Here is a 24935-nt window from a genome sequence, read left to right on the forward strand (position 1 = left end):
AACACACACAGGTGGCCCTACAGTAAAATCAGCTAAGATAGGCCCAGAAACTTGTAACCAAAGGCTCTGTGAAGCTCCAGGAGTTACCCCTTTCAATTGAAATTTCATGCACATATCTCTGCAGGTATGAAGAATATCTTAAAAACATGAGAATAAAAGCATGGCTCTCTCCATGAGCCTAGGCACAGCCTGAAACAATAGATCACAGGTACAAACTATCCCATTTAGCTCAGACAGTTGAAAACCTAATGATGACAAACTAATGTTAACTCTGATAGGGCTGGCTGGTTTTGAACAGTATCTTTCAGTCTGAAGGAGCCCACAGCTTTTAAGCAGCCTCTGCAACAATCTCCATTTAGCAGAAAAACATCCTCCCCTCCACCCCATCCTCAACACAGCACACTGCAAATGTGAAGACACTGTGAAACAAATTGAGGTCAAAATTAAAACAAATAACAGGAGCACTTCTGTACAGATTGTATTATTCTGTGCCATGTTTCATTCCAGGAAAAAACAAATGGGAAAGAAAAACTCTTAAAAATTAATCCATCACAGAATTTCTAGCCTGCTGCACAGGACACTGCATGCACAAGGGGCCTGGCCACAATTTATTTCTAGACTGTCATGAGGGACACAAGAGTCAGTAACTATAACCAGTCCTCCTCTTGCTGCCAGCCCTAACAGCAATGTATGCAAGCTTATTTGGCTACCCTACAATGGCATGATCCCTTAAGCAGCCCCAGTGACTGAGTTACAAACTCACCATGGGCAACTGAGCCTCACAACACTCAATTGCTTGTGAGTAACCTCACCTCAAAACAAAAATTAAGCAGTGTGCAAAGCTTTACACCCTCATGAACCAGACAGTACTATCCTGCATGCATCAGCAATCTTCTCAAAATCCTCAAGTGTTCAGGGTCCAGCAAAAGCAAATGGTTTGCATGGACAAAATGCAGTGCAGATAAACAAGGCAGTAAAACAGTCTGAACAGGAAACAATTTCTTGTGCTAAGCCTCCAAAGGCCTTGAAAAAAAAGACACTTTAAGTGCAAGCAATAGCAAATCATCAAAGCCACGCCAATTTACCCCCAAGGGCAGAACTTTTCCTGAGAATAAATTAACATATCACATTTGCTAGCCTAATGGCTAGCATTCCTGCACAGACAAATTATTTCAGCCTGAAAAAACAAGTTACAGCCATTGTACACATCATCTCCAAAGCTCCATTAATTCATTACTTGCTGACAGTCAAGGTGTGGTTTGGAATTGTGCAAGCAAGCACAGTTCAGTTCTGTTTATAACTCATTCCTGAAGTGCTTAAACCGTGTAAAAGTGCAACTGAATACCAATGAAGAACAGTTGTTTAAACTAGGGCCTAAAGCTATGATGTGACTATGAAAACATCTGCACAGTTCTGTAGTGAAAGCAAAGAAAAGAGGGTGGAGCAGCCTCTTCTGTAAAAAAGGCTGCTTTGAGGGTTTGGGTGGATCGATTACCTTTTTGTCGCTCAAGCCAGACACCTGGTCCACGTATTCCTCTTGGATCATGAAGGCAGCCAGGTTGGCAGTGTAGCTGGCCAGAAAGATGACAGCGAAGAAGGCCCACACCGACACCATGATCTTGCTAGTGGTACCCTTGGGATTCTGTACTGGCACAGAGTTGTTGAACACCAGCCCCCACAGCAACCAGATAGCTTTGCCAATGGTGAAAGAGGGACCTCCTGGCTCTAGAGTGATTGAGAAACATGATCCCACAGTGAGCATCTGAGAGTAAGTGGTCTGCATTTCCATTCACATCCACATCTTGACTTTAGAGTTAAGAGCAGTATCTATTCCCACTTGTGAGGTGAATGTCCGCATCTGAACTCCCTATGTTTATGACACCATATCTCAGCAAAGTGCATCCTGAAAAATTCTTTTTCAAAAATATCCTCAGATATTTATTCTGTCTCAGAGATTTACATTGAAACCTTTTACAAGGGCATTCTTTTTTATTTGATTAAAATATCTAGAAGCCCAAACAATTAATTTTGGTTCAAGTGTTGCTACCAGAAATACAGTTTGCTCAGACAAATTCTGTCCTCATTTCTAGCTGCTCAAGAGTGATGTCCTTGAGTTCCCAGCATACACCTGGGCAAAACATGGTTCTCACTGTACTTGTACAGGTGCAAGGAAGAGCACCATCTGAAATAGCAGGGATCTACAAATACTTCTGCAAGAGTGTTTCTTTACCCACTCTGCCGAAGACACATGAACCAGAGAAGAACACAGCTCCCTCTCTCCATGTTCTGTGTCTAAGGTACATAACAGTGATATATACTCTGGTCTACCTCAGGAAAATCTGCAGCTCTGCCTCAGATAGTCCAGGAATGGATCCAGTGTTTTAAAAGCTCCTATCTTCTCCTTATTCACTTTTCATACCCCAGAAGCTTCGTGTGCTGATGAAGCACTAGGTCTGAAAACTTGTGAAATCAGACGTGTCTCCCAACAATCTCATAGCCCAGCATATGCTGGTTCCATTAGCAGAAACCTAAACCAAAATTTCCTCAACTTGAGCACAAGAAGAGCTGATAGGGAGAATGTAGATTCCATTACTCCAGGATCCTGCTTCAGGCACCAGGAAGATCTTCTTAGGATGAGAATCCTCTGGACAGTTCAAACACCTGCCAACCTGGTCAGCACCCCATGCTTTATCAACTTGGATAGGCTGATTGGAGCTTAGTGCTGCTGTCTGTGGTTGACTCCATCAGATTAGCAAAAGGGAAGAAAGTTTTGACATGTTTCTCCAAAATCCTGAGCAGCAAATAGCATAGATCATCTGAAAGCACTAATATTTTACTCTAAGTACAGCTGAACAATGCAAGGGGCTCATTTTGCACCCAGGGAACTGCACACCAAGCTCAGAGCAGAATCATCACCTGGCAAAACTGGTTCCTCTAAATACCAATGAGATAAAGTTCCTACAAGAAACATGGTTTGTCACTCCTTGTCTTTTTACATGCTGGAGTGGTATTTTTATATCCCTTCCACCTAATGTGCCCTAAGACACACAGGTGAAAGGCCTGAAAAACATCAGTGGTATAAGATGTAAGGAAATCTTGAGAAGTTCCCTCTTAAAGCCTTCCTCTCTCCACTGATCACACCCTGACTTTGTCAGCCACAAACCAAGACTGTAATGGGAGACTTCAATCCAAACCAGGAACCTAGAATCTTTCTGAGCTCTCCAATTTTGAGTGCTCAAACAACAGCACAACATTATTTAGAGACTAGATCAGGGCATGTCCACTTGACTCTGGAGAGAAAAATCTTAATGTTCGTAAAGAGAAAATCCAGGTGTGGGAGGCAGAGGCATACTGCCATAGTTCAAATACAGCCAAAGTAACATTAGCCAGCGTGTTCATAACCAAAAGCAGCATTGCAGTCTCTGCAGCAGATTTCTGTATCTTCACATCACATATGTCAGGGATTATATCTGCCTGATCATGCCATACTGTTCATAATTACTCAGAAATACTGATAATTGCAGCTGCAGTTCAGATGACTTGATAACTGCACAACTGCATGCCTGTACTAAGAACTGCTTCCAGTTCCACATGTGTATCAATATCTCTCAAAAGACTCACAGGTTTATCAATACTTACTTTTGTGTCCCCAAATCCATGGGGCTATGATCAGTTGCCATAAAGGCCCTCCACAGCTCCATGTTAAGAGACAAGTTCTCCACTTTTCTCCAATTCCCCATGCATGTGGTTCTGCCTGCATTTTCATTAACACTTTTTATTTTCACTCCTCTCCAATTTGATGGCATAAATTCACTCAAAGCACTAGACTGGGGAGCAAATGAGTGCATTTTTCAGTAACTATCTCTCTCCCACTATTCCGAACAGGCCAATAAACCCAGAAATGTTCGAAGGGGTGATTTATCGGGGGGTGAAGATATGCAGATGACAGAAGACTCAACTTGCTAATTGACTTCATCTCAATAAGGAAAAAAAGGCTGTCTCTTAGGCTGTCTGTTCATCCTCTCTTTAACTCATCTGGCTGCCTTCTGAAGATCAGAACCACAGAGATGGATCACTCACTTGTTCCCATTTTTCCTGGTTCTTTTGCAAAGTAATTCTTCACCCACTCCTAAGAAAATGAGCTTCCCATTTTCTCAGTTGGTCTTCGAAAGCCAGAGAGCCAAGTAGTGGAAAGACATGACCAGGTGACAGATGTGAAGTTTGGAGGACATAGCACTATGCTGGGAGGCTGGCAGAGTGGCTTGCTCTCCAGGGAGTCGTAGCACTAAAGGATGGATTGATAGTGCTGAGCCCTATGATTGTCTCAGGGAGTGCAGCATCATGGGCCCTGCCAACACCAACTACCAGGGCCCATTTTCCCTCAATGAGAAACAAGTTGGAGCTGGTATTTGCTTTAGACATAAAAGGCAACACAGCTCCGTCTCTCGGGCCAAGCAAATTATCCATACACATCTGCTCTCTTCACAGTCTGTTTTCCGCCTCCATCCCTGCCCTCTTAGGTCTGAACTCAATGTTCAGAGTGGGCTAGATCTGTATTATGTTCAAGGCAAAGAACACCCTACAAAGGAATAGGACTGAAAATAAGAGAGAATCATAGCAAGAAAGGGTTCCCCTTACCTCTGCCATCAGCAAGGCACCGATTATAGCCCACAGGGCTGAAGTACTCAAAGACGAAGACGGCCACCGCAGAGATGATAAGCAGCATCACAAACATCATCACCCATACATCAGCACTGAAAGGCTCTGGATAGGAAGAGAAAACCATGATAAAAGCCCCAACAACAACCTCTCCTCCTTTGCTTTCCAGAGCACACCAATGTGGGGCAAACTGGGTTGGGGGAAAACAGAACTTAAAGCCTGATTCTGAAAAACTTCTTGAACAGGGGGAACTACAGTTTCTGCCTCTGTAATGACTGCATTCCATCGTACTGTTCCGTTTGTGACACATGGCTCCATCTGGAACTACGTGCAGCCATTGTGGCATGCATTGATAAAATAAAATGCATTGATAAAAGATTGTTCCCAGGAAGTCCTCCAACACCATCTGGAGAGAGTGGGGAGAATCAAGCAGAACTGGCAGAGTTTCAGACAAGCATCCAACTTTCAAGATGCTATTGAGCCAAAGAGCATCTCCAAATTTCTAAGGTTCAGCCATAACGATAGTAGTTTTTTCAGTTATTCCATTCCTGTAGCAATAGGAACACTGGCTCATTCTAGAAATGTTAGCATTCATGTTCTGCAAGTATTTGATCTCTGCCAGGTTTTCTCCTTCTCCAAGCTGGAACAGATAAAAATGGGACTGAAACAGATCAAAGAAACCGAGAATTTTGTTCCAGAGTATAGCCAATATTGCAACCTCTGTTAAATTGCAGTTTAAAATTTTGGAGTTAACTTTAACGTTGCTTTTACATACCCCAGCAATATTGGTGGACTTGGCTAAGGGCAAAAACTCCTGAAGAGTGAGTAGTCATGAAACTCCAACTTAAAAAGTTTTGGGAAAATTTCATTACCCGTATAAAGTTATTTCTCTTGTAAATCATGACTCTGGCAGAGAGCAGACAATAATTATATAACTCCTATTCTGTGTTTGCTGCATCATAAAGCATTTAATAAAGTCAAATAGTAGATACAAGGAAGATATGAATGTCTTGGGGAAATGCAGCATAATTTCTGCATTCTCTGATCACTCTCCACCACTGAAGGACATTAGAAATGCCTTTATTGGAAGACCCAATGTCAGCTCAGAACTGATGGTTCAACTGTTCTTGAAAAGGTCTATTAGATCTCTAACTTCTCCTAGTTGCTCTGTCAAGGGAGAGTCAAGTTAACAACGTCTTTACAAATAATGTCTCTCAAAGTGCAACAATTTATTGCTAACTGCTATCACTAAGTGCTATGGCATATCAGCTATAAGGTTTGAATCAATTTTCTTCTGGCCTACACTCCTCGAACATACTATTAGTTGAGTCACTGGGAAACCACGTGCTGCAGCGTAGGTGACAACTCTGAGCGAGCCCATTCTTTTCTGGGACTAGGCACACAATTGCTGAAAAATGCCTTGACTTGGAACTCCTATGCACTGCCTGTTTGCATTTGCCCAGATTTTGCTAGCCTGGGATTTAGAACTAAAACAACACAGTATATTTTTATATACCTGTCCCACAGGTACTCCCAAAAAGGAGCTTTCAGGCTAAGAATCACAAGCAACCTTCACCTAATTTTTTAAGTTTTAATTTTGGATTTAACTGATACCTAAGAAGGCAGAAGGTGAGACAGTTCCATTGCTACGTGACACCATGACACTGATTCCCGTCTCAATGAAGGGCACAGAGAAATCCACCACTTCTGAACGCTCCTCATTAATGGTGAGGGATCCCACAGCCATATAGGCCCGTTTGGTGACAACCTGGAGGAAGAAAAGGAAAAGATCACACACAGACATGAAGCAGCACTCAACTACCACAGTCAAGCCCCTTCTCATCTTTCTGCCTTTCAATACAATCCTCTTACTCCTGTAATCCCATTCCCTCGATTGTTTGTAACATCTTTGCTGTCTAATCTTTCATCAGGACACTTTCTTCTTGCAGGAAACCTTTAGACATTAATCTTCTCCTCAAAGCTGGTATGTGTATAAAAAATAAATCCACAGAGGTCTTAGAATAAACACATCATCCACAGAGAAGACATCTTATCTCATTTTTCTGTCCTTGTTTTATCCTCCCTCTAACACTGAGAAGTCTTATTTCATTCTTTATGCACCTTATATACAACCTACGCATAATCTAGGGTGCATGGATATCAGCCTCTTTCTAAGACTGTATAGGCCAAATTTATGAGACCATAGAGAATAATAATTAATTGTCAAACAGGAAAGGTAGTCATGGTCAGAGTGTCAGAGCAGATTAATTCACCCAGTGCTGAGAAAGAATGCAGGCCAATAATTTCCTAAGTCACCTCTCCTCCTGTCCCAGAAAGAGATCCAATAATGATGGGAGACTAGATCTGATGCATGTCACCCAGCCCAGAGAAAAACCCTTCCATGGCCTCCCTTTGCTGCTGACCTCTCCAATCATTCCATTCCACGTTCCATTGATCTTTTTCCCATGCTTGCCATTAGTCACCAAGTAGAGGTCATAGGTGAACTTGACAGACTTTGAGATTTTCTTGAGGATGTCAATGCAGAACCCCTTGCAACATTTCTTCATGTAGTCTGGCTCCTCATCAGTTTTGTTCCTAAATCATAACAACAATAATGGGTTAAAAGACTGGGAGAAATACCTTTAATTCCCTTCTGTTGTCAGTTTGCATTCCTCTTCCCACAATATAATGTGGACAATTTCTCTTGTGCTATCTGTGCTGGAGGGTGAAGGGACACACTACAATGATTAGCCCAAAGGGGCCAGTCATGAATGGACACAGGACAGGCTAGAAAAATGGAGGTGATTTTCTAAAAAGGATTATCAGGTTATGATGGTATTGGCCCAACAGACACTCGACATTCTGCTGAGAAAAGAGAGCCCAATAGGAGCAGAAGAACCCAGGGGTGCATACTCAGTCACTATGCGTTTTTGGCAAGGGACCGTGTTCCTCATGCAGGTGCCACTTAGGGGGTCCACATTCTCCACAATGACAAATGGTGCCTCTTCCAAGGTCACGATACTCAGGTGATCATCCTCACGTTCCTCAGAGTCAGGATACAGCTCAAAGCGTGGCCACACATAATACTTCATCTGCAACTTTTTTTCCTTCCATTTTCCCACCTGTGGAGACACAAATCACAGAAGTTAGACTTTTAGTTGTCCCATCCCTTTGCATCAATCACAGCTACTGCAGGACTGGAGGACCACTCTGGAGTACCCAAGCTCATGGCTCCTGTAAGATGAGGATATTTCTGGGGAGAAGGCTCTGAATAAGTGGGTTCAAATAAGAAGGAAGTAGAGAACAAGAAAGATGTCTGGGTTTTCTCATCTCTGTGATGGTCTTACTTTCTGGGAGAGTGAGTGGATAATCACAGGAGTACTATAATCATGGTCAAAAAGACATGACATGTTTCAATTTTCTCAGCCAAACAATAGGAACAGAGCTTGATGTCTCCTCAAAGGTTGACCTGAGCCTACTAGTCACAATAAATATGGGGGGGGGGCGGCCTTCAAAAAAAAAGGAGATACATACAAATTCTGAAACAAATGTTATTTTGAAACATAAAAGTTGAACCATTTCACTTGAAAAAGTCAAACCAGAACTTCTTATTTCCTCAAAATTTTTTCTTCATTTGTTTTCAGAGGAATTCATCAAACAAATTCAATCCAGCCAAACTTGATTTTGCCCAGAAATAGATCCTTCTGGAAAAAGACTGCCCACTCGTAGTCAGGACTGAGTTCTTCCAAGAGACAGGTAACTGAAGAGGGAGATGTTCTGCATTTTCAGGAGTGTCTTCACAGGAGAAGAACACAGACAGATGATTTTTAACAGTAGTTCTTGCTATCCCCTGCAAGGCCTTACTGAAATACCTGCTCTTGTCCTTTCACAATTACTTGGTTACATACTCTAGCTGGAAACAAGGAATTCTTTGTGGTTTTGACACATGAAAATTAAAACCAAAGAGCATCTATGATTTTTTAAAATCTTGCTATTTTTCCATAATTTTCATCACCCTCATAAATTTCTATTGCTGTTTTAGAACTCTTTATTTTCTGTTTCCTAAGTGAATAGAGATCATATCTTCAACAGTCAAAACAGATGCCATATATCTACTGCTACAAACAGCTGTTTTGGAGCTACTAGAGTCCTTAAAGAGACAATACATGTTAAGTGTGCCCACTGCCCATGGTAGACAATTTCTTCCTAAAAATTCCAGGAAAAGAAAAAAACTGAACATCAGCTATACTTTCAACTATCAAAGTCTCATCTTTGTTCTCAGCTTCCTGTCTCCCCATGACAGCTGATACTAATTAGCACCTTGGCTGGCAGCTGAAGCGGAGAGGGTTAAGAAGCTAACTGGGCTTTAGAAGGAACTTTCCTGCAGGACCCTCAAAGCAAGCCCTCCGGGCCAGGGCTGAGACAAGCTGACTTGATGGCAGAGGCAATGTGGGTGTGTGGGAAGCTTGCATGACTGCTCTTTGCCGTGTACCGGCTTGGTGGGTAAACAGAAAAGCTTCATTCCACTGCAATCCAACACCCCTCCTACCACCCCTAAATTTCAGTCATTTATTTATTTAAATGACAGGATGGGAGGAAAAAGCACTTATTAAAGCCTCATTAGGTGTCAGCGGTTAATCTGTGAAACTCAAAGCCCAGCTGGGGTTTGGCATTTCACAGCATCTAGAATTCACATAAAACACTTGTCACCTTCAAAACAAACAAACAAACACTTCATCTGTCCATGAAAGAAAAATCCACTCTGGGAACTTGTGCATGGAGAAGAAAGGCAGAAGAAACCTTCTGCCTTCTGCTGGAGACAGCAGTTTCCCCATCCATCCCTGCAGCATGAACAAAGCACCCCAGTGAGTGCAAGGCACGAGGTTTGTAAGAAGGTGGGTGAAGTTTCTGGGCAGCTGGTCTTGACTTCTCAAGGGCAAAAAATGCCAAGAAGAGTTTGCTCCTAATGTTCCCTCCACCTATGAAGTCACACAGCTTGGACCACCAAGCAGGGTATGTGCAGCTATCTATCTATCTATCTATTTATCTATTTTTTTTTTTTTTTGTGCTTAAGTGGTCAGGGAGTTGTTGTTTTAATTTTTAAATACACTTTGAGCATCGGGTTAAAGCTGGAAAACTGAGTGCTCTATGACTGGTGGCTCCTTTTGTCCACAAAAGACAGGCAGTTGTCTAGGGCAGCAGATGATCTGTACTCAAGCTAACATCTAAGCCTGGATGTGGACAGTGAATTTCTAAGGGAATAAAGAGCATATACTCACATACTCACCCAGGGTCTGCCCAGCCCTGGACTTCCCACTCATTGACCAAGCAGGTCAATTTATCATCATCTGAGACAGAGATTTCTGCAGTGATGCTTCAGCTCTCAAGTAACTGAGCTCAAATCCCCAAAAGCAGTTCTGTGAAGCTACCAGACAAGCAGAATAACTGCACACAGAGGGCACAGTAGGGACCAGTGATTAAGATGCTGCACAGAACAGCCCAGATTTCAGCTCAGGAACATTAACTTATCATAGAAATAAGTGGTTGATGAAAGAGACATCTTGCAGAATCTCAGCAGCCCTTAAATATCTCAGTAACAGGCATGATATAACCCCCTAAGTGATAAATTAGATCAGATAGGCAAACCCAACCCATAATTACCCAGAAGTTCTCTGGGACAGAAACGGGAGTTTATAAGGCTGTGTGCCAGGCACGTTTCACAGTGTTGTACTACATAGACAACATTATGAAATTAGGATAACAATGACAGTCTTGCCACAGCCTTCTATGCACTGAATCACCTAATCTGCAAATACAGTAATACATGTCCTTTCCTTATTATTCCAATAAAATCACTCTAAATTGTCCAAAGAGGAGGAAAAATAGGATATAAGGAAATGTTCTGACTTAAATTTTCAGATCAACTATAAAATGTCTCGAGAATACATGCAAATATTACATTTTGTTGCCAACCTGAACAATTAGACATGCCATATACCTGTAGACATGTACAGATGCAAACAAGGAAAATCAGAAAAGCTTTGTGAATTAAAAGGGGGCAGACTTCTTTACATGCTTATGCATGCAAAGGTCAAATGTGTATGCATGTAGCTGAAGAAGGATGGGCTTAAGCAACATGTGGGCAAGGATCGATAAGAAGAAACATCACATGTGCAGAGGATGGAAACAATGCAAGAGAAAAAACCCACATAAATGTGCATCATATGTTAGATAATCTGCCACAAGACAGAAGGAGGAAGTCACTGCAGGGACAGAGGTTAGCAGAATTAAATGCCAAAGATTTGTCCAGGTAATGATGCCTACTCTTAAAGAATATAACCTACCAAGCTGTATAGAGCAGAGCAAGGCATTTCTGAAGTCTCAGGGTATTTTGCATTAACAGCCCATGAACTGTTATTACTTAGGTTTTGCTGAGTGCTTGCCTCAGCAAAAAGAGGAAAAAGTAAACCATCCCAGGCATCCCACATACATACTGGTTACCCTGCAGTTTCAAGACCCATTTGGTGTTCTCCAATCAGGGTCCAGTCATCCAAACTTCCACTAGAAGCCCTGGAAGGTCACTGAATCAGTAAAATTAAGGATACGAGGGATCTGTGAAACCTCCTTTCTAATCATATTCTCCAATCCCTAGGTATGTTCCTTTATGCCAGGACACAGCTCCTAAGAGACAGAATTTCACCTTAACTTCCCCTTGTTCTACCTATACCACATCCAATCTTATCAAGAAAGTAAAGTCACTTTGGTTTGGGGATAAATTTGGAGGTGTTGAGGGAGGGGAACAGCTAACTTCTACCCTAATTATAAGATCCTACTTTGGATAACATTGTTGGAAGTAGAAGTCCAATACGTTTGCAAAGAAGGAAAGGGAGAGCTATTGTAGAAAAAAAGTTAATCATATATGCTATTTGTTTGTCAAACTACATAAATTACCCCATGCAGACAAAAGATGAGATTGCCTATGCAAGAGGAAAACAAGTGGGAGCCTTCTGAAAGCCTTCCAGCAGGCTGGAGAATTGCCTTAACCACGGTATAATGTAGCCAGAATAAAAGAGTTCTACAGTATGTTAATGCCCATCTTTAATGAAAGGTGTATTACATTAGTTCCCTGAAACTGATTCTTAACAGAGGCTTTTCTTTCCTCCCAAGGGAAGCTAAGGCTTGTAAGAGCCATTTGTGGCAGATGTTTCTCTAACCTGTCCTTACACTGACAGAGAGCCCATGGTCTCCACAAGCAGTCTATTCCAGTGCTTAACTATCCTTCCCATTAAAAAGCTTTTTTTCCTGATGTCTAACCTAAATCTTCTTGCTGAAATTTATAGCAGGAAAATATATTTCCTTATTCTCCTACATGTGCTCTTTTCAGTGTTATCAGGTCAGTAAGATATTTATAACAGAGGAGCTGATACTCTGGTTCAGTGGCTATCTTATAAGCTACACTGGCAACAGCAGATACCTGTTGAAATTATTAGCACCCAGCCTCACCATTTACAAAATCCTTACCCAGATGGGTAGGATGGACAAGTACAAGCTACTCCCATGAATTTCCAAAATTGTCTGTTCCAGCAAAGGCAGAAGTCAATCCCTGAGTTCCTTCTAATACGCCAAGGCAGGACTTCAAAACGCAAGAGCATCTGGAGAAACATCTAACTAATGTCAACACATGGAAAAATGAAACCTCCTAGAAATTTGGCTTGCAAGGTTTAGGCAGCAGAATACAGTTTGGGATTAAACCAGAAACGTTCAGATACATTTCTCAGGCAAGATACTCAGTGGCATTGCATAGGTATTTGGAGTGAAGGTCCAGAAGAAAGCCTGAACCTGAAGGTGCTTGTTTTTCAACAGGCTGGAGGAGAACTATGTCTAGGAAAAGTCTTTTGATAGTTATTATTTCATTTAGGCTTCTATTTGCACCATGCCTCGCACCACTCTCTTTTAATTTACAATCTTATCTCAATTCCTGCCACCACTGATATAGAAGAAATACAAAAGGAAAAAAAGGGATTTGGTTTCATTTGCAGAATAAGAGAAAGACTACTCCAAACTCACTTAGGACTTGAACTGCTTTCTGCATTTCCCCAAAAGTTCAGTGTTTCCTTTCTTATTGTGGTTTGTTTGGGGGTTTTTTAGGGGGTCTGGGGGGTTTTTCCCTTTTTTTTTTTTTTTTCCCCAGGAGCTGAGGAGTTCATTCATTCCAGTGGGGAAGCACTAAAGCAACAACTCAGAGCACGGATTAGAAGGCAGACATTCCCTGTTCCACCCAGAACCTCTGTAACCTAATCTGCACCCTTGCACCTCCCTCCACATTGCGTAAAATTGAGATAATGACATGTTTTCACCTCTGCGGTGCACTGGGTAGATAAACACAGAAAAAGCCATGAGGCTCACAAGTAGTGTGGAAATGAGGAGACACACACACGTGTTTAGAGATAGATGAGGAAACATATATAGCATGTGTCTGTGAATGGTGTAAATATGAAAACTTCCTGTCTTTATCTTTGATGTCAGTTGGTTAACTGGAAACATCTTACATAACTTTTACACCTGATTTTAATACATGAAAAATGGAAGATCAAATACAGAAAAGGTAAAGGTAGGATATTGGGCATGGGGCAGAAAATGGGACTGTTATTGGTAATATTGCTGTTGGAGAAGCACATCTAGTCCCTCTGGGAAGCAGCGCGAGTCCAGGGAGAAATAAGAGTCTTGTCAGTAGAATTGGTACAGATTCCTATTGAGGCCATGGGTAAACCAGAACAACTGGGCAGGACCTGAAAAGGGCTACCGCAGGAGTAACAAAGCACCATAGAAATAGCAATTATAACTGGGACACTGTCAGTGGAAGGAGTCACTGCTCAGGATACATAAAATAAAGGTAGACCTGGGGGATGCAATTGTAACCTTAATGCTGCAGTAGACTGTGAAGAAATAAATAATGCATAAATAAAGAGGAATCATTTTAGATTGAAATAGGTTTTGGAGGGCTGCTGCAAGATATTCCACCAGGACTGAACTACAGAGATCTACTGTAGCTCCACAGGCTTGGCTTTTAGTCTGGATAGAGATGTCATCACTGTTACTGAAGAGAAATTTTATCAGGAACTAAGTTATTATGGGAGTCTTTAGCTTCATAGAGATAAGGTGGAGAACAAATGCAAATTTTAACAGCAGAACCCTGACGGGGTTTTTTTGGATCTGATACTTGACACATTTCTTCACGTCAAAATTACTCAATAGGCAATGGGTCATGATGTTTTACACTCAGTTTGGGCAAAGCAGTGAGGAACCTTACAGAAAAGCTAGTTATCATAAATAACCTTGGATTGAGCGATTAGGGGAACAGAAAGCCTGCCTTAAAGGAGGAGATTAAAAAGCTTGTTTAACCTAGATAAATGAAAGCCAAGAGGGGATATGACTGCTCTGTATAAATAAAGGGGGGACAGATACACAAGGGAGGAAGGAAAGTAATTTATAAGCAGGAAAAACAATGCTGGTAGAAGAACAACTGTTTGTGAGGAAATTTACCTTGAAAATAAGACAGATTTTAACCATCAGAGGAGGGAAGTTCTGGAACAGCTGCCCAAAAGGAGCTGTGAAAGCAACCAAATTGGAGTCAAGAAGAAGGAGAACTGGTTTGTATAGGGCTATATGAGTTTGCTGCCTAGAGCAGAGGGATGGGACCAGATGAGCCTTTCCAGTCCAGTGACTTCAAGTAAGCAGAAGCAAGAGGAGGAATTCCTCTGTGAAAAGCCTTTTCCCATTGATTTTTCAGTCTGCAGATGTCAAAACTCAGTCTTAATCAGTGTATCTCTGTCCCTCGGCTAACCCACGTGAACACAAAGACTCATGTTAATGGTATCTCCAACTCCTTGGCTCACACTTCTCTCATTCAGCAGCAAAACCTTCTCCAGTGCCCTGAGAATAAAACATTCCTCTTAGCTTTCACCCAAGCTGGTTAAATTATGACTCTCATACTTACAGCGCTGACATCACAGCCATTACCAAACCTACAATTCCTGTGAGGCTACAGATCTGTACCTTCACATAGACTGGTCTACAGCAGGTGGAGAAGAGATGCCACACAGCACAAAAATCTCCTGTTTACAGACACTTACGGTGATTAATTAGCAACATCAGCCTAAGCAGACAAGAAATGGTTGTGAATGCTCCACTTGCAAAATTAATTAACACAAAAACAACACTCCTTCCTGAACCTCAAGCTCACCTTCCACAACCACCTGGGGAAGGCTGCTTTCTTGACTGCACCTGCAGAAGCAGGAATTGCTTCTAATAGCCTTTCAATTAAAATTGTAGGCTGCAGGAGATGGTGCAATTTTCTCCCCTCTATTTATACAGCACCTAGCATGTGCCAGAAAGAGAGAGGCTGAGCTTAGAATACAGATAGGGTGAGGTACTTGCTCTTGCTTTACAACTCATTTTGGGAATAAAAGCTCTTTGCAGAAACATGGTCCCCCAGCTCACTGAGATCTGGCATTTACACAGCACTTGCCATTTTTGCTGAAACATTTATTTCCTGGTGCATTTATATGCTTTTTGCAGTTGCTAAGGTCCTGTCCCCTGCCATGATTAGCCTGAGAAGGTTAATGAGGTATACTTTGAGCGCTTCTGACTTCTGCAAAGTCAGTGAACTATGGAGCTCCACTGGTGTCACAAAAAGGTCAGAGCTGTGAGAATGCCGAAGAGTTTGCCTTGCTAAATCATTCCTCCAAGCCAGAAGGTACCAAGAGTTCAATACAGGCATAAAATTAGCCAGGATCACCTGATACCTCCCTCCGGGCGATGGTGGTGTTCTTGGTAGTAGAATTAACTTGGCAGCCCAGAAGTGGTTCATCCAGGCAAGGTTGGCTCGTGCAGAAGCAGTGTGATCTCCAGTGGGACATATTTTATCAAGGACTTCAGTGCTACCCTATGTATACATAACCATGATTTATGGAAATGCAGACTGCAGTCAGCACAGGCATAATTAGGAGACACGAGGGGAAAGGTTAGAGGAAGCTGTTCATGGTAGTGGAGGCTAAGATCTGAGTAGGCTGTAGAATGTAACTCTAAGCTTCTAGCATGGGCAAATCAGGTGTTAGGATTTGGGAAGAAGAATTAAAACAAAACTTATATCTTAACAAACTCTGAAGACTGACTACCATCCAACATAACCCACCTCCAGCTAACAGGCAGTGACACCACCTGACTCAGGTTCTTACATAATAACGTTGCATTCTTAGAGACATCATGTCCTCCTGAAATGACTCTGTGTGAGGACAGGGGAGCTTAATACAATGCCCTAAACCCCAGCAATATCAGTCTATTTTGATTCTAGTCTGGGAAATAAAATCTAAAGCCAGGGAGTTTATACTGCCCCTATCATTGTTCATCTAAGGTGAAAGAAGGTTTCACCTTGAGCATCTCTACCGCTCTCCTCTGCAGAACTGTGGGGCAGAGGAAAATGTAGCAGGGATACTGGTAAGATTGCATGTTTTGTGTCACAAGGGGTTCAGGAGTCACAAAGGTTTTTTAAAAAAAATTATTTTTATGTCCACATATAGGCATCTAAATGCTCTATGTAAGCATTTTGCTGTCTCTAGGAGTGCATCTGCACTGTGCAGGTGTGTGTCTGAATCCAGTACGTGTCCATGCATGTAATGCCCTATCTAATGATTTTTTCCCCTTGGCTTTCCCTCTTGAGTTCTGCGTTTGAGTTTGATTTTGCTGAGCTTTCATTTTTTTTACTTGGACTTTTCTTTTTCCCTCTAAAACATGTTACACAGAGGGAGGGATGTTTGCCAATTTACACTGCAGTCTGGGAGAAGGTTTAGAGCTTTGGTTGGTAAGTGGGTCCAGTACAGCAGCGTACAAAATCCTGACATGTGTGCAGTGACACCTACTCTTTACACTGAGCAAATATCTCTTTCAGCATCTCTTAGAACCTAAGGCTAAAGGAATGTTTAAAAACGAAGATGCAGAAGAAAGCCAAAGCCTCTTCCTTGTGCAGAGGCAAGTCAGACGTTGAAGCCAGCCCCAGCAGGATTAGGAAAGGAGACACCATGAAGAGAGAGGGGATGAGTTGCATAAACCTCACTGTTTTCTGAGCTGTGCAAGCAAGACTGAAGGTGCCACTTCTACAAGTATCTCTGAGAACATCAGAGAGATCCTTTTAATTTCACCAAGGGTTGTCACAGACACTGAAACACTTCCCCATCCTATATACAGCAGCCAGAGCCCCTGCTCTTTGCCTGGCAGCCCCACATTGCCCCTGTGCAGAGATGCACGCCTGCTGAGAGCAGCACTGGCATGGCTGTACACACACTCCTCTGTAGAGAGATGTGGGGTGCTCGGCTCTTCTCTCACTGGTGGAAAGGGGAGGATCATGCCTCTTTTGGAGGAATTACAGCACGTGTTGGGAGCCAGATTCCAGGGAAAGCAGTTACAGAGCTGCATATTACTGTGTCCTTCCTTTCCCACCATGGAGAGCACTGGGCAGGTGATTGCAAATGCTGTCCCCACCAACAGCACACTCTTTCTGGATCCTGGCTCTGGATTCACACTGGCATAGCCACAGCCAGTCCCACTACCTACAAACCTCCAGGGTGCATGTCTGCCCCCTAAATGTGCCACATGGCAGGGAGTCTCATGCAACGCACCAGGGGTGGGGCCATCCCAAGGGGTAGTCAACTGAACCACTGCTTCAAGTTGTCACCAGATCTCCAAACAGAGTAGAAACAACAGCTCTGCTGTGCACCCTGGTTCTCTGCCAGGTCTCCTCACTTGGCTTTGCAAAGGGACCAGATGGGAAGCAAACCTGTAGGACAGGGGTAACCAGGGACACCCTTGCTGCTTTCCCTCTACCTCATGTGTGGTTAAGGGGGCTGCTCTCTGCATCCTTGCACGTTTTCTTAACCAGTCTCCTTTAGCTCTCTCTATGGAGAAGGCATGTAGACACCTTCATGACCAGACTCAGTTTCTCTCTCTCTTTCTTTCTTTCATTCACTCAGGTGCTCCCCAATAGACACAGGGGAAGGGGATGGGGGAAAGCAGAGGCAACAGACATCCCCCACCTCATCTGTGAGCAGAAATGGATTGTGGTCCTTCATGCCCCAGCTCATTATCACCCCATCTCTCACCTACCCATGGTCCTGCTTCCCATCACTGCTCTGCACCCATGGACACAGTCCTTACTGCACAGACCCATGTGTTCTAACTGCTGCCTCCATCATGTCTTTAGTCTGATGCCCCTGTGCCAGGACCAGTCAAAGAAGTGAGACCAGTGCAAGCAGTGTAGAAACCTGTGGGGATGGGAGAGTAACTCGTGTGATTTCCCCACATCTCAGCTCCCACTGACTTAGATACGGATTGGGTCATCCCCATCCCAACAGTGTCCAAACAATGGCTTCACCTCTGTCCTGAAATTAAGTGCTGGCTCAAGCCAGAACAGTGTCAGCACTGCACATCTCCACCAGCAGTGTGCATTGCTAGGGTACTTCTGCCTGTACAACTGCAGATCAACCCCCCATACAGGAGAGGCTGCCAGGTCAGACGGGGCCTCCCAGGAGCCAGTATGGGCTGTGCTCTCCAGCTGGATACTCCTGCCTTAGAAGCTCAAGCTTCAGACTTTCTGATGGATGAGCACTCCAGAAAGAGAACTCATGAGCTGCAGGATCCCCACCTGACCCACTGCTACAGCCAAGCGCTGGGCTTTGCTCGAAAACCACAGCACTCTGCCAAGTTTGGGTAGAGCATTAGACAAGACCTATCAGCTCTACCTACAACTTACAGAGAAGACCTGATCCTTGGATGGAGCCCACCAGCAGGACAACTGGTTCATTGCACACATGTGCATTGCTGCCATGCTGGCTGTAGCCAGCAAGTGCCCTGTGAGCAGCAAGGAGTGGCTCTGCAGAAGATTTTTTTTCTCCTTTCCCAACCCACACACAGGTACACATCCACAAATACACAGAGGTACCCCCAGCAGCAGTTATCCTAGGCTGATCTGGGTTTGGAGTCCAAGCAGAATTGCCAAGGGCCCAGCTGAGGCCATCTGGGCTGCAAGGCATACCTGTGCAAAAGGAGCAAAATCAGACACAAGTATAGAGAGAGCGAGAGCTAACCTTGAAACCAGTGATTTGGAAAGGAGAGAGGAACCTATCTATTTGCCAGCCCCAGCTAGCAAAGAAGAGTTAAGCCAAGGACTGTTTTCTTGGGAGCATGGCCTTAGACAAATAAAATGTTCCTCTTCACTCAGCCCTGATGGACCTCAGGCACACCTATTTTTCAAAGATATGCCTGTCACTTTGTGCCTGAATATGTCAACACAAAACAGATCCTGTGGTATTTCCTTTCTGCAGCCCAAAAGTAGGAGAGGGCATGATAGAGGTAGTCTTGGAGACATAAGATGAAGCTAAGACTCTCAGCATGTTGCAGAATGTCTTTTGTGACACATTTAAGTCCACACATGGAAGAACTTCTGTCAGTCTAGAACTAGCTGGACGACTTTGTGTATTTAAATGTGTGTGTTTTGTATAGTTACCTCTGCTATAAGGGGAATAAGTAGTAAGCCTGTAATTAGGTTCTCTGACATTTTCCATTACAAGAGTCTTCAGGCCAGTTCCCTGAGAAAAGCCAACAGGTATCCCCATGTTTTGCAACAGGCATTTGAAAGTCAGTCGGGAAAAAACCCTGAGGCTAAGGACATGATTTTTACTTTGGCCCATCAAATTTCGTTCACTTAACTGCATTACAAACAGTTGAATAATCATAATTTCTTTTCTGTCACTTTCTTGCAGAAATCCTGGCAGACAGTCCAAACAGCATCTGAGCATGAACATTTTCAGAGCTAAACCCATCAACTCAGTAAATCAGTAGGGACACCCTAACTAGTACCACAGTAAGTACAACAAACACCTCAGCTTTGGCAGAGCAAGAGAAAGGCAAAAGTCCAATCAGACTGCCCACAAAATGTGGACAAACACCATCCAGATTCTCTTCTATCTGTTTAAATGTGCCTCACTGTGAAAAGGTCACTTGCACTCCACTCTTCAGGATGCAGAAGAAAGGCAAACCAGTTTGAGCTTTCATGACTGTCTGTGAAACAAGTACAGGTTAGTTGCTGGATTGAACAGTCAGACTCAGTGCTGAGGGCTCAGCATGCATGAGAATGAAAAATACATTTTTACAGAAAAGATTTTGGGTTTTCCCCCTAAAAACAAAACAAAACAAAACACAACACATAAAAAACCCCCACCACCAAACCATAAAACAAACTACATTAAAGGTAATTTATTTAGGTTGAAGTATTAGGAAATGGCAGGTTTACAGATCTTTTTTCAGCCTTTATTCCATCCCACTTGTGTGTGGACATTTTGATTCAAGTCTTAATTAATGAGTGCATGCAACTCTCTCCATGGGGTCCCTCCCTCAATCCTTGTACTTCAAAGAAACTTGAAGGAATAGAATTAAGGTGGCCTGGGAAACAAAACTGGCATTTCCTAGCTTAATTTCACAAGCTAAAAATTAAATCACTGTTCTTTTATTTTCTGTATGTAATTGCTTATCCAGTTTGAATGTGCACGAGCTATTACAAAACCAATAAAGGGGCCAAGAAAATATCAGTGAAGATGGAGAAAGAGCTATCCATGAATTACCAAGAACTGGTGGAGAGAGGAATAAAGAAATAGCTACAGACAGCAAGAAAATCAACCAATGCAGAGATTATGCAATCCCATTTTATGATGAAAGAAGCACACTGACCTTGCCAAGGGGTTGAATGAGGCAAAGAAAGTAGAAGCCAAATTGGAAGAATGCATTGGAAAGAGGCCGAAGTGAGTGAAGCTTGCTGGTCCATCATGGTCACAATGCCCAGAAGGGGAGAGGAAAGGAAGACACTAATCAGGCAGATCATGCTACAGACAGGTTTCTCATGTTGCAGCAATATGCTTACAACAGGCTAAGGGAGAGAGAAGGCTAGTCTGCACGGGAGGTGTGGACAGGACCAAGCTGATCTGGTCTGTGTCACCTCAGAAGCACGAGGGTGGGGGTAGAGGGAACGGGGGCAGTTACAGTCCAGATGCCATGTAGCCATGTTAGCCTAGCAGGGCTAAGCTGAGAGCTGAGGCAGCTTGCCAGGCTCACACAGCTGCCATGCACCATGCCGTGCAGATGCTTCCCTGTGGCACTGCTCTGCACTGTGGCGATTTACCATCGCAAGCCTATGCCAGCGCAGGCAACACATAGCTGTGTTTTACAGGGCAAACTTGCCCTAAGCAGTTGCAGCAGCTGTGCAGAGCGCAGATGCTTTCTCCCCAGATGCCCAGGAGTGAGGGAACCTAAGTGCTGGCTGTTATTTTGTCCTGTGCTTACACTGTAACCTTAAGTGAGCTACTGAAGCTCTCTGAAGCCCAGTTTTCCCCCTGTAAAAGGCTCTTAATAATCAGTCCCATGTTGCAAGGGGGATGAACAAGGAGCCGACAGCTGGGAGCAACGACAAAGGTCAGTATAGTATCCTCAGCTCATCCACACCAGAGGAACTGTGCAGCTCAGAGGTGCAGGTGCAATACCTTCACACTCTGTATCAGAGGAAGGACCTATGCCATAGAAGGGTGGTGGTTAGTGTAGAACAGCCGTGCATGACAGCAGTCAGCAGTGGAACTTGTGCTGGAACAGTAGTACAGCAGGTCAGGCATGTGGATCCACAGCTGTAAAAGGAACAGCAGGATTTTATATGGTAATCACTAAGGACTTGTTTTGGTTCAGATTAACTAAAGCTCAAGAGCACATTCTTTGGTTCTTTCCAGCTGTTCTGGAAGCTGAAGTGACACAAGTGACCAGGCAGCTGTCTTTCCTCCCTCTCTGAAGATACCTTTCCTGGAAGAGGGAGCACAGCAATGCTCAAGCTGGTGCAGTGGCACTCAGCCCTGCCTCTTCCAACTTCCAGGAAGCAGATGCATCTCACCTCCCACACACAACATACAGCACAACATACAACATACAGCTCAATCAGCTGAGTCCCCGGCCACAGCTCTCTCTCATGGCTCTGAAGCAGCCTCTCTGCAATCCCAGGGCCCCACACAGTAGGTTTCGACATACAGAGGTGAGATGCGGGTGGGTGGAAGGGAGGCTGCAGCCTTCTCAGACAACAGCATTGCTTCTCCTGTCCCACCTCCAAGGATGCTCCCCAGCTGCAGCTGAGAGCTGTGGCTCACCAACACAGTGCTGCCTTCCACCAGAAAAGGGAGGGAGCCTCTGAAACCTGGGCAGAAGAAACTGTCTTGGAGAAAGACTGACTGATCAGCAGTCCTTGGTGACGAGACAGGCACTAGGGTGGGGTGGCCTGGCAGGGGCAGCCCTACAGCCAGCCCAAGGCGTGTATACATGCAAATTTTCCTCAGTGCCAACTTTAGCCCTGCCTGCTTTACTGCTGTGCTAAGAATATCCAGTAAGCCAGGCCTTACCCTTCTTGCAACCGAAAAGATCGTGCTTACGACTGAACATTTATCCCTTCCATCTGCTGATTATTTCACCAGGCAACCTGAACATTCCATTAATATCAGTCTTTGTGGAGCTAAATATATATACTAAGCACATATACAAATACATATAAATATGTCTCTATCTAGCAGAGAATCCAATTAAGTGAATATGTTACGCCTTAGCAATTAATGAATCCAACAAGCTGAGCTGCCTCTTGCATATGATTAAAGTTCAAGCAATATCAATCATAACAGCAAAAAAGATTCCAGATTTTCCTACATGCTATCTACAAAGAGACTGTTAACACTTAACCAATGGGCACATTCAAGTGTTTGCAAACCTCAGGAAACTCCTATTTCCAATGACATACAGTCTGTCCTTCAACTCACAATAGCCTATTCTTGAATGCAGCATCTCAGGCCATTCCTGCTGCCTTACATATCTTTCTGCAACATTTTATGGATGGCAGGTCTGTAAAAACACTGGTGTCCTATGGGTCAGAAGAAAGCAAATTCCAAGACTGAACAGAGCTGGCTCTCCAATCACTTGACCTGTGTAAATGCTTTCTTTCTCTTTGTATTCAGTTGCCAGTCTGCTGTTTGTATATACACGTGTGTAAGTGTGTGTGGGCACACGTGTGTGTGTTCTTTTGTACCTTAATCTTTTTCCAGGACACGGCTTGATCACGTAGTTTCTGCCTCTCGACAATAGACAACACTGAGCCCTCTAGGGACTGCTCATTCCCTCCTTCTCTCACAATACCCCTCCTCTGCATTCATAAGACAATCCCCAGGGGCAAGTTCTACATAAATAAATATTTAAGTAGCCACTGAACCACAGAAGATGCAGAAAAGCACGCAAGGGACTTGTCTGCAGTATTCGGTCCACAGAGAGGTAAGAACAGAGCCGTGATTTGAAGGGTTGGGAGCAGACAAATGATGATGAGAGTTTGAACTGGAAACACAACCATCCCCTTCTCTTCCCTGATCCAGCCGGCACAACAAGTTGGTTTTACCCTGAGACCAGAGCTGATATAATATAGGTCTGTGTTAGTACAGCTGCATAAATCAAAAAACCAAGAATGTTCCATATTGGTAGACTAGTAGAGGAACGAGCCTTTAACTGAACCACCACAGACACAGCTACTTAACTGTACTACCTAATGCTGAGTCGTTTTTGTTTTATGTGCTCCATTGTTCTCTTAGTTTGTTGTCACACTCCAGAATGAAGCCTCGAATATCCAGCAGAAAGTTAGAGGCTCATTTCTGAGGACTGGTTGGGTCTGTTGCATACAGAGGCCAGGCCTGAGACCCACACCTGGTTGCTCCTTTGCCCTCTGAACTGGGTACCAGGAGGGCCCACTGGCTGTTCTCCAAGCCACTTGCTCACCCTCATCCCTGCCACGTGGCTCAGCAGTGGCTGTTATTATATCAAGAGTTCCCTCCAGGCTCACCAGCTTGTGGATCCTATACCCATGCAATTACTTGTGCCTATGCCCACAACACTAGATTTGGATCTTTTCTAGACTCTGTGAGAAACACTGTTCTGAAAGTGGGCATTGTAGGGAATAGGGTATAAAATTGGCCACTTATGTCACCCATGTAAGACAGTAGCTTGAGGCGTAATAGCTATATAAAATATGCCATACCCCAAGAAACCACATACTATTTGTATGCTTCCCAGCATATCCAGAAGAGTTAAAAAGCCCTCACAAAATCAGTCAAGAGCCAGTTTCTTGCAGAGCACAGTGTCAAAAAACACAAAACCCACAGCAGGCACCAGCAGACTTGAAGGACCACTTGTATGATCAGAGTAGGGCATTTTTTGTGCACTGGCACGCAGCTCTTGGAGGGTGACACTTCAGAGAAGTTTGGAGATCTTTCTTTTAGGAGTATGCCCCAGATTTTTAACTTCCCCAGAGAGCAGAAAAGGTCAAGGAATGCCCCCTTTCAGGCTCATTAGTACTATTTTCTCCTCTAGGTACAAAGATTCTGGCTGCTTTTTGACTTGTGGTAGGAAGCAAGCCATCAGTGAGAGCTTTGGGTCCAAAGTGAATGTAATCAGTTGAAGCCACTTCTTTCCTCTGTTTCAGTGATTTCTGCAGCTTTTCTTTCTGCATCAGCAGGATTTTTTTTCATCACCTTTTTACCCTGCTCTACATCACCGTTCTTTAGGAAAGGGAGACACTTAGGGGAAAAGCTCCTTATTGATAATGACAAAATAACATACCACTCTATACAGAAATCAAAAAAACCCAGCCTTTGCATATATGCAAACCAGGGTGTTCAAGAAGAGTGAGAGAGGGGATGGCTTTTTACCTGAACTCTGTGCAATAAGTATAAAGAAATGTACCTCCTCCGCTAGGCAACCTTCTTCCATTACAGGGAGAAGCACTCTGTCTCTCAGAAATTTGAAGAGTGAGAAGAGACGGCAGTATCCACCAGAACACTTGATAAACCTGCCCTGTCAGTATGGTATGTACCATCAAACGTGAGAGTTCAGCCCATTCCTTCCATCCATTCCCACTTCTCTGTAAGCAGAGTGGAAAATGAAAACATCCTTCCCACAAGTAGTCATCCAGATGTCAAAGCATAACCGCATTTGTGCAGTTGGGATCTCTTGGGATTTTTCACCCCACACAGTCATCACAGCTGATGATTCCCCAAAATGGCTGCAGCATTGTCAGGCTCCTTGCAGCTTGCTTTTCCTGTGGCATCAAGCCCTTTCCACTCATCACATTCTCACTGTCTGTGATTACCCCTGCCTGTCAGCACCACAGT

At 43.6% G+C, this 24935-nt stretch overlaps 1 protein-coding gene across 5 annotated transcripts in view; it reads right to left on the reverse strand.

The window, feature by feature from the left end:
• The window catches only part of GRIN2B (glutamate ionotropic receptor NMDA type subunit 2B), a 212276-nt gene that overhangs the window by 25369 nt on the left and 161972 nt on the right, over positions 1 to 24935 (reverse strand). For all 5 annotated transcript variants that reach the window (XM_017827682.1, XM_017827683.1, XM_017827681.1 and 2 more), the window contains 5 exons: positions 7573 to 7781; positions 7083 to 7254; positions 6274 to 6427; positions 4639 to 4764; positions 1496 to 1725 (listed from right to left, as the gene is read on the reverse strand). In XM_017827682.1, coding sequence (XP_017683171.1) covers positions 1496 to 1725; positions 4639 to 4764; positions 6274 to 6427; positions 7083 to 7254; positions 7573 to 7781 — 891 coding nt within the window. The remainder of the gene's footprint in view (positions 1 to 1495; positions 1726 to 4638; positions 4765 to 6273; positions 6428 to 7082; positions 7255 to 7572; positions 7782 to 24935) is intronic.

The sequence above is a fragment of the Lepidothrix coronata genome, unplaced genomic scaffold (assembly GCF_001604755.1).
Source record: "Lepidothrix coronata isolate B3197 unplaced genomic scaffold, Lepidothrix_coronata-1.0 Scaffold141, whole genome shotgun sequence".
NCBI lineage: Eukaryota > Metazoa > Chordata > Aves > Passeriformes > Pipridae > Lepidothrix > Lepidothrix coronata.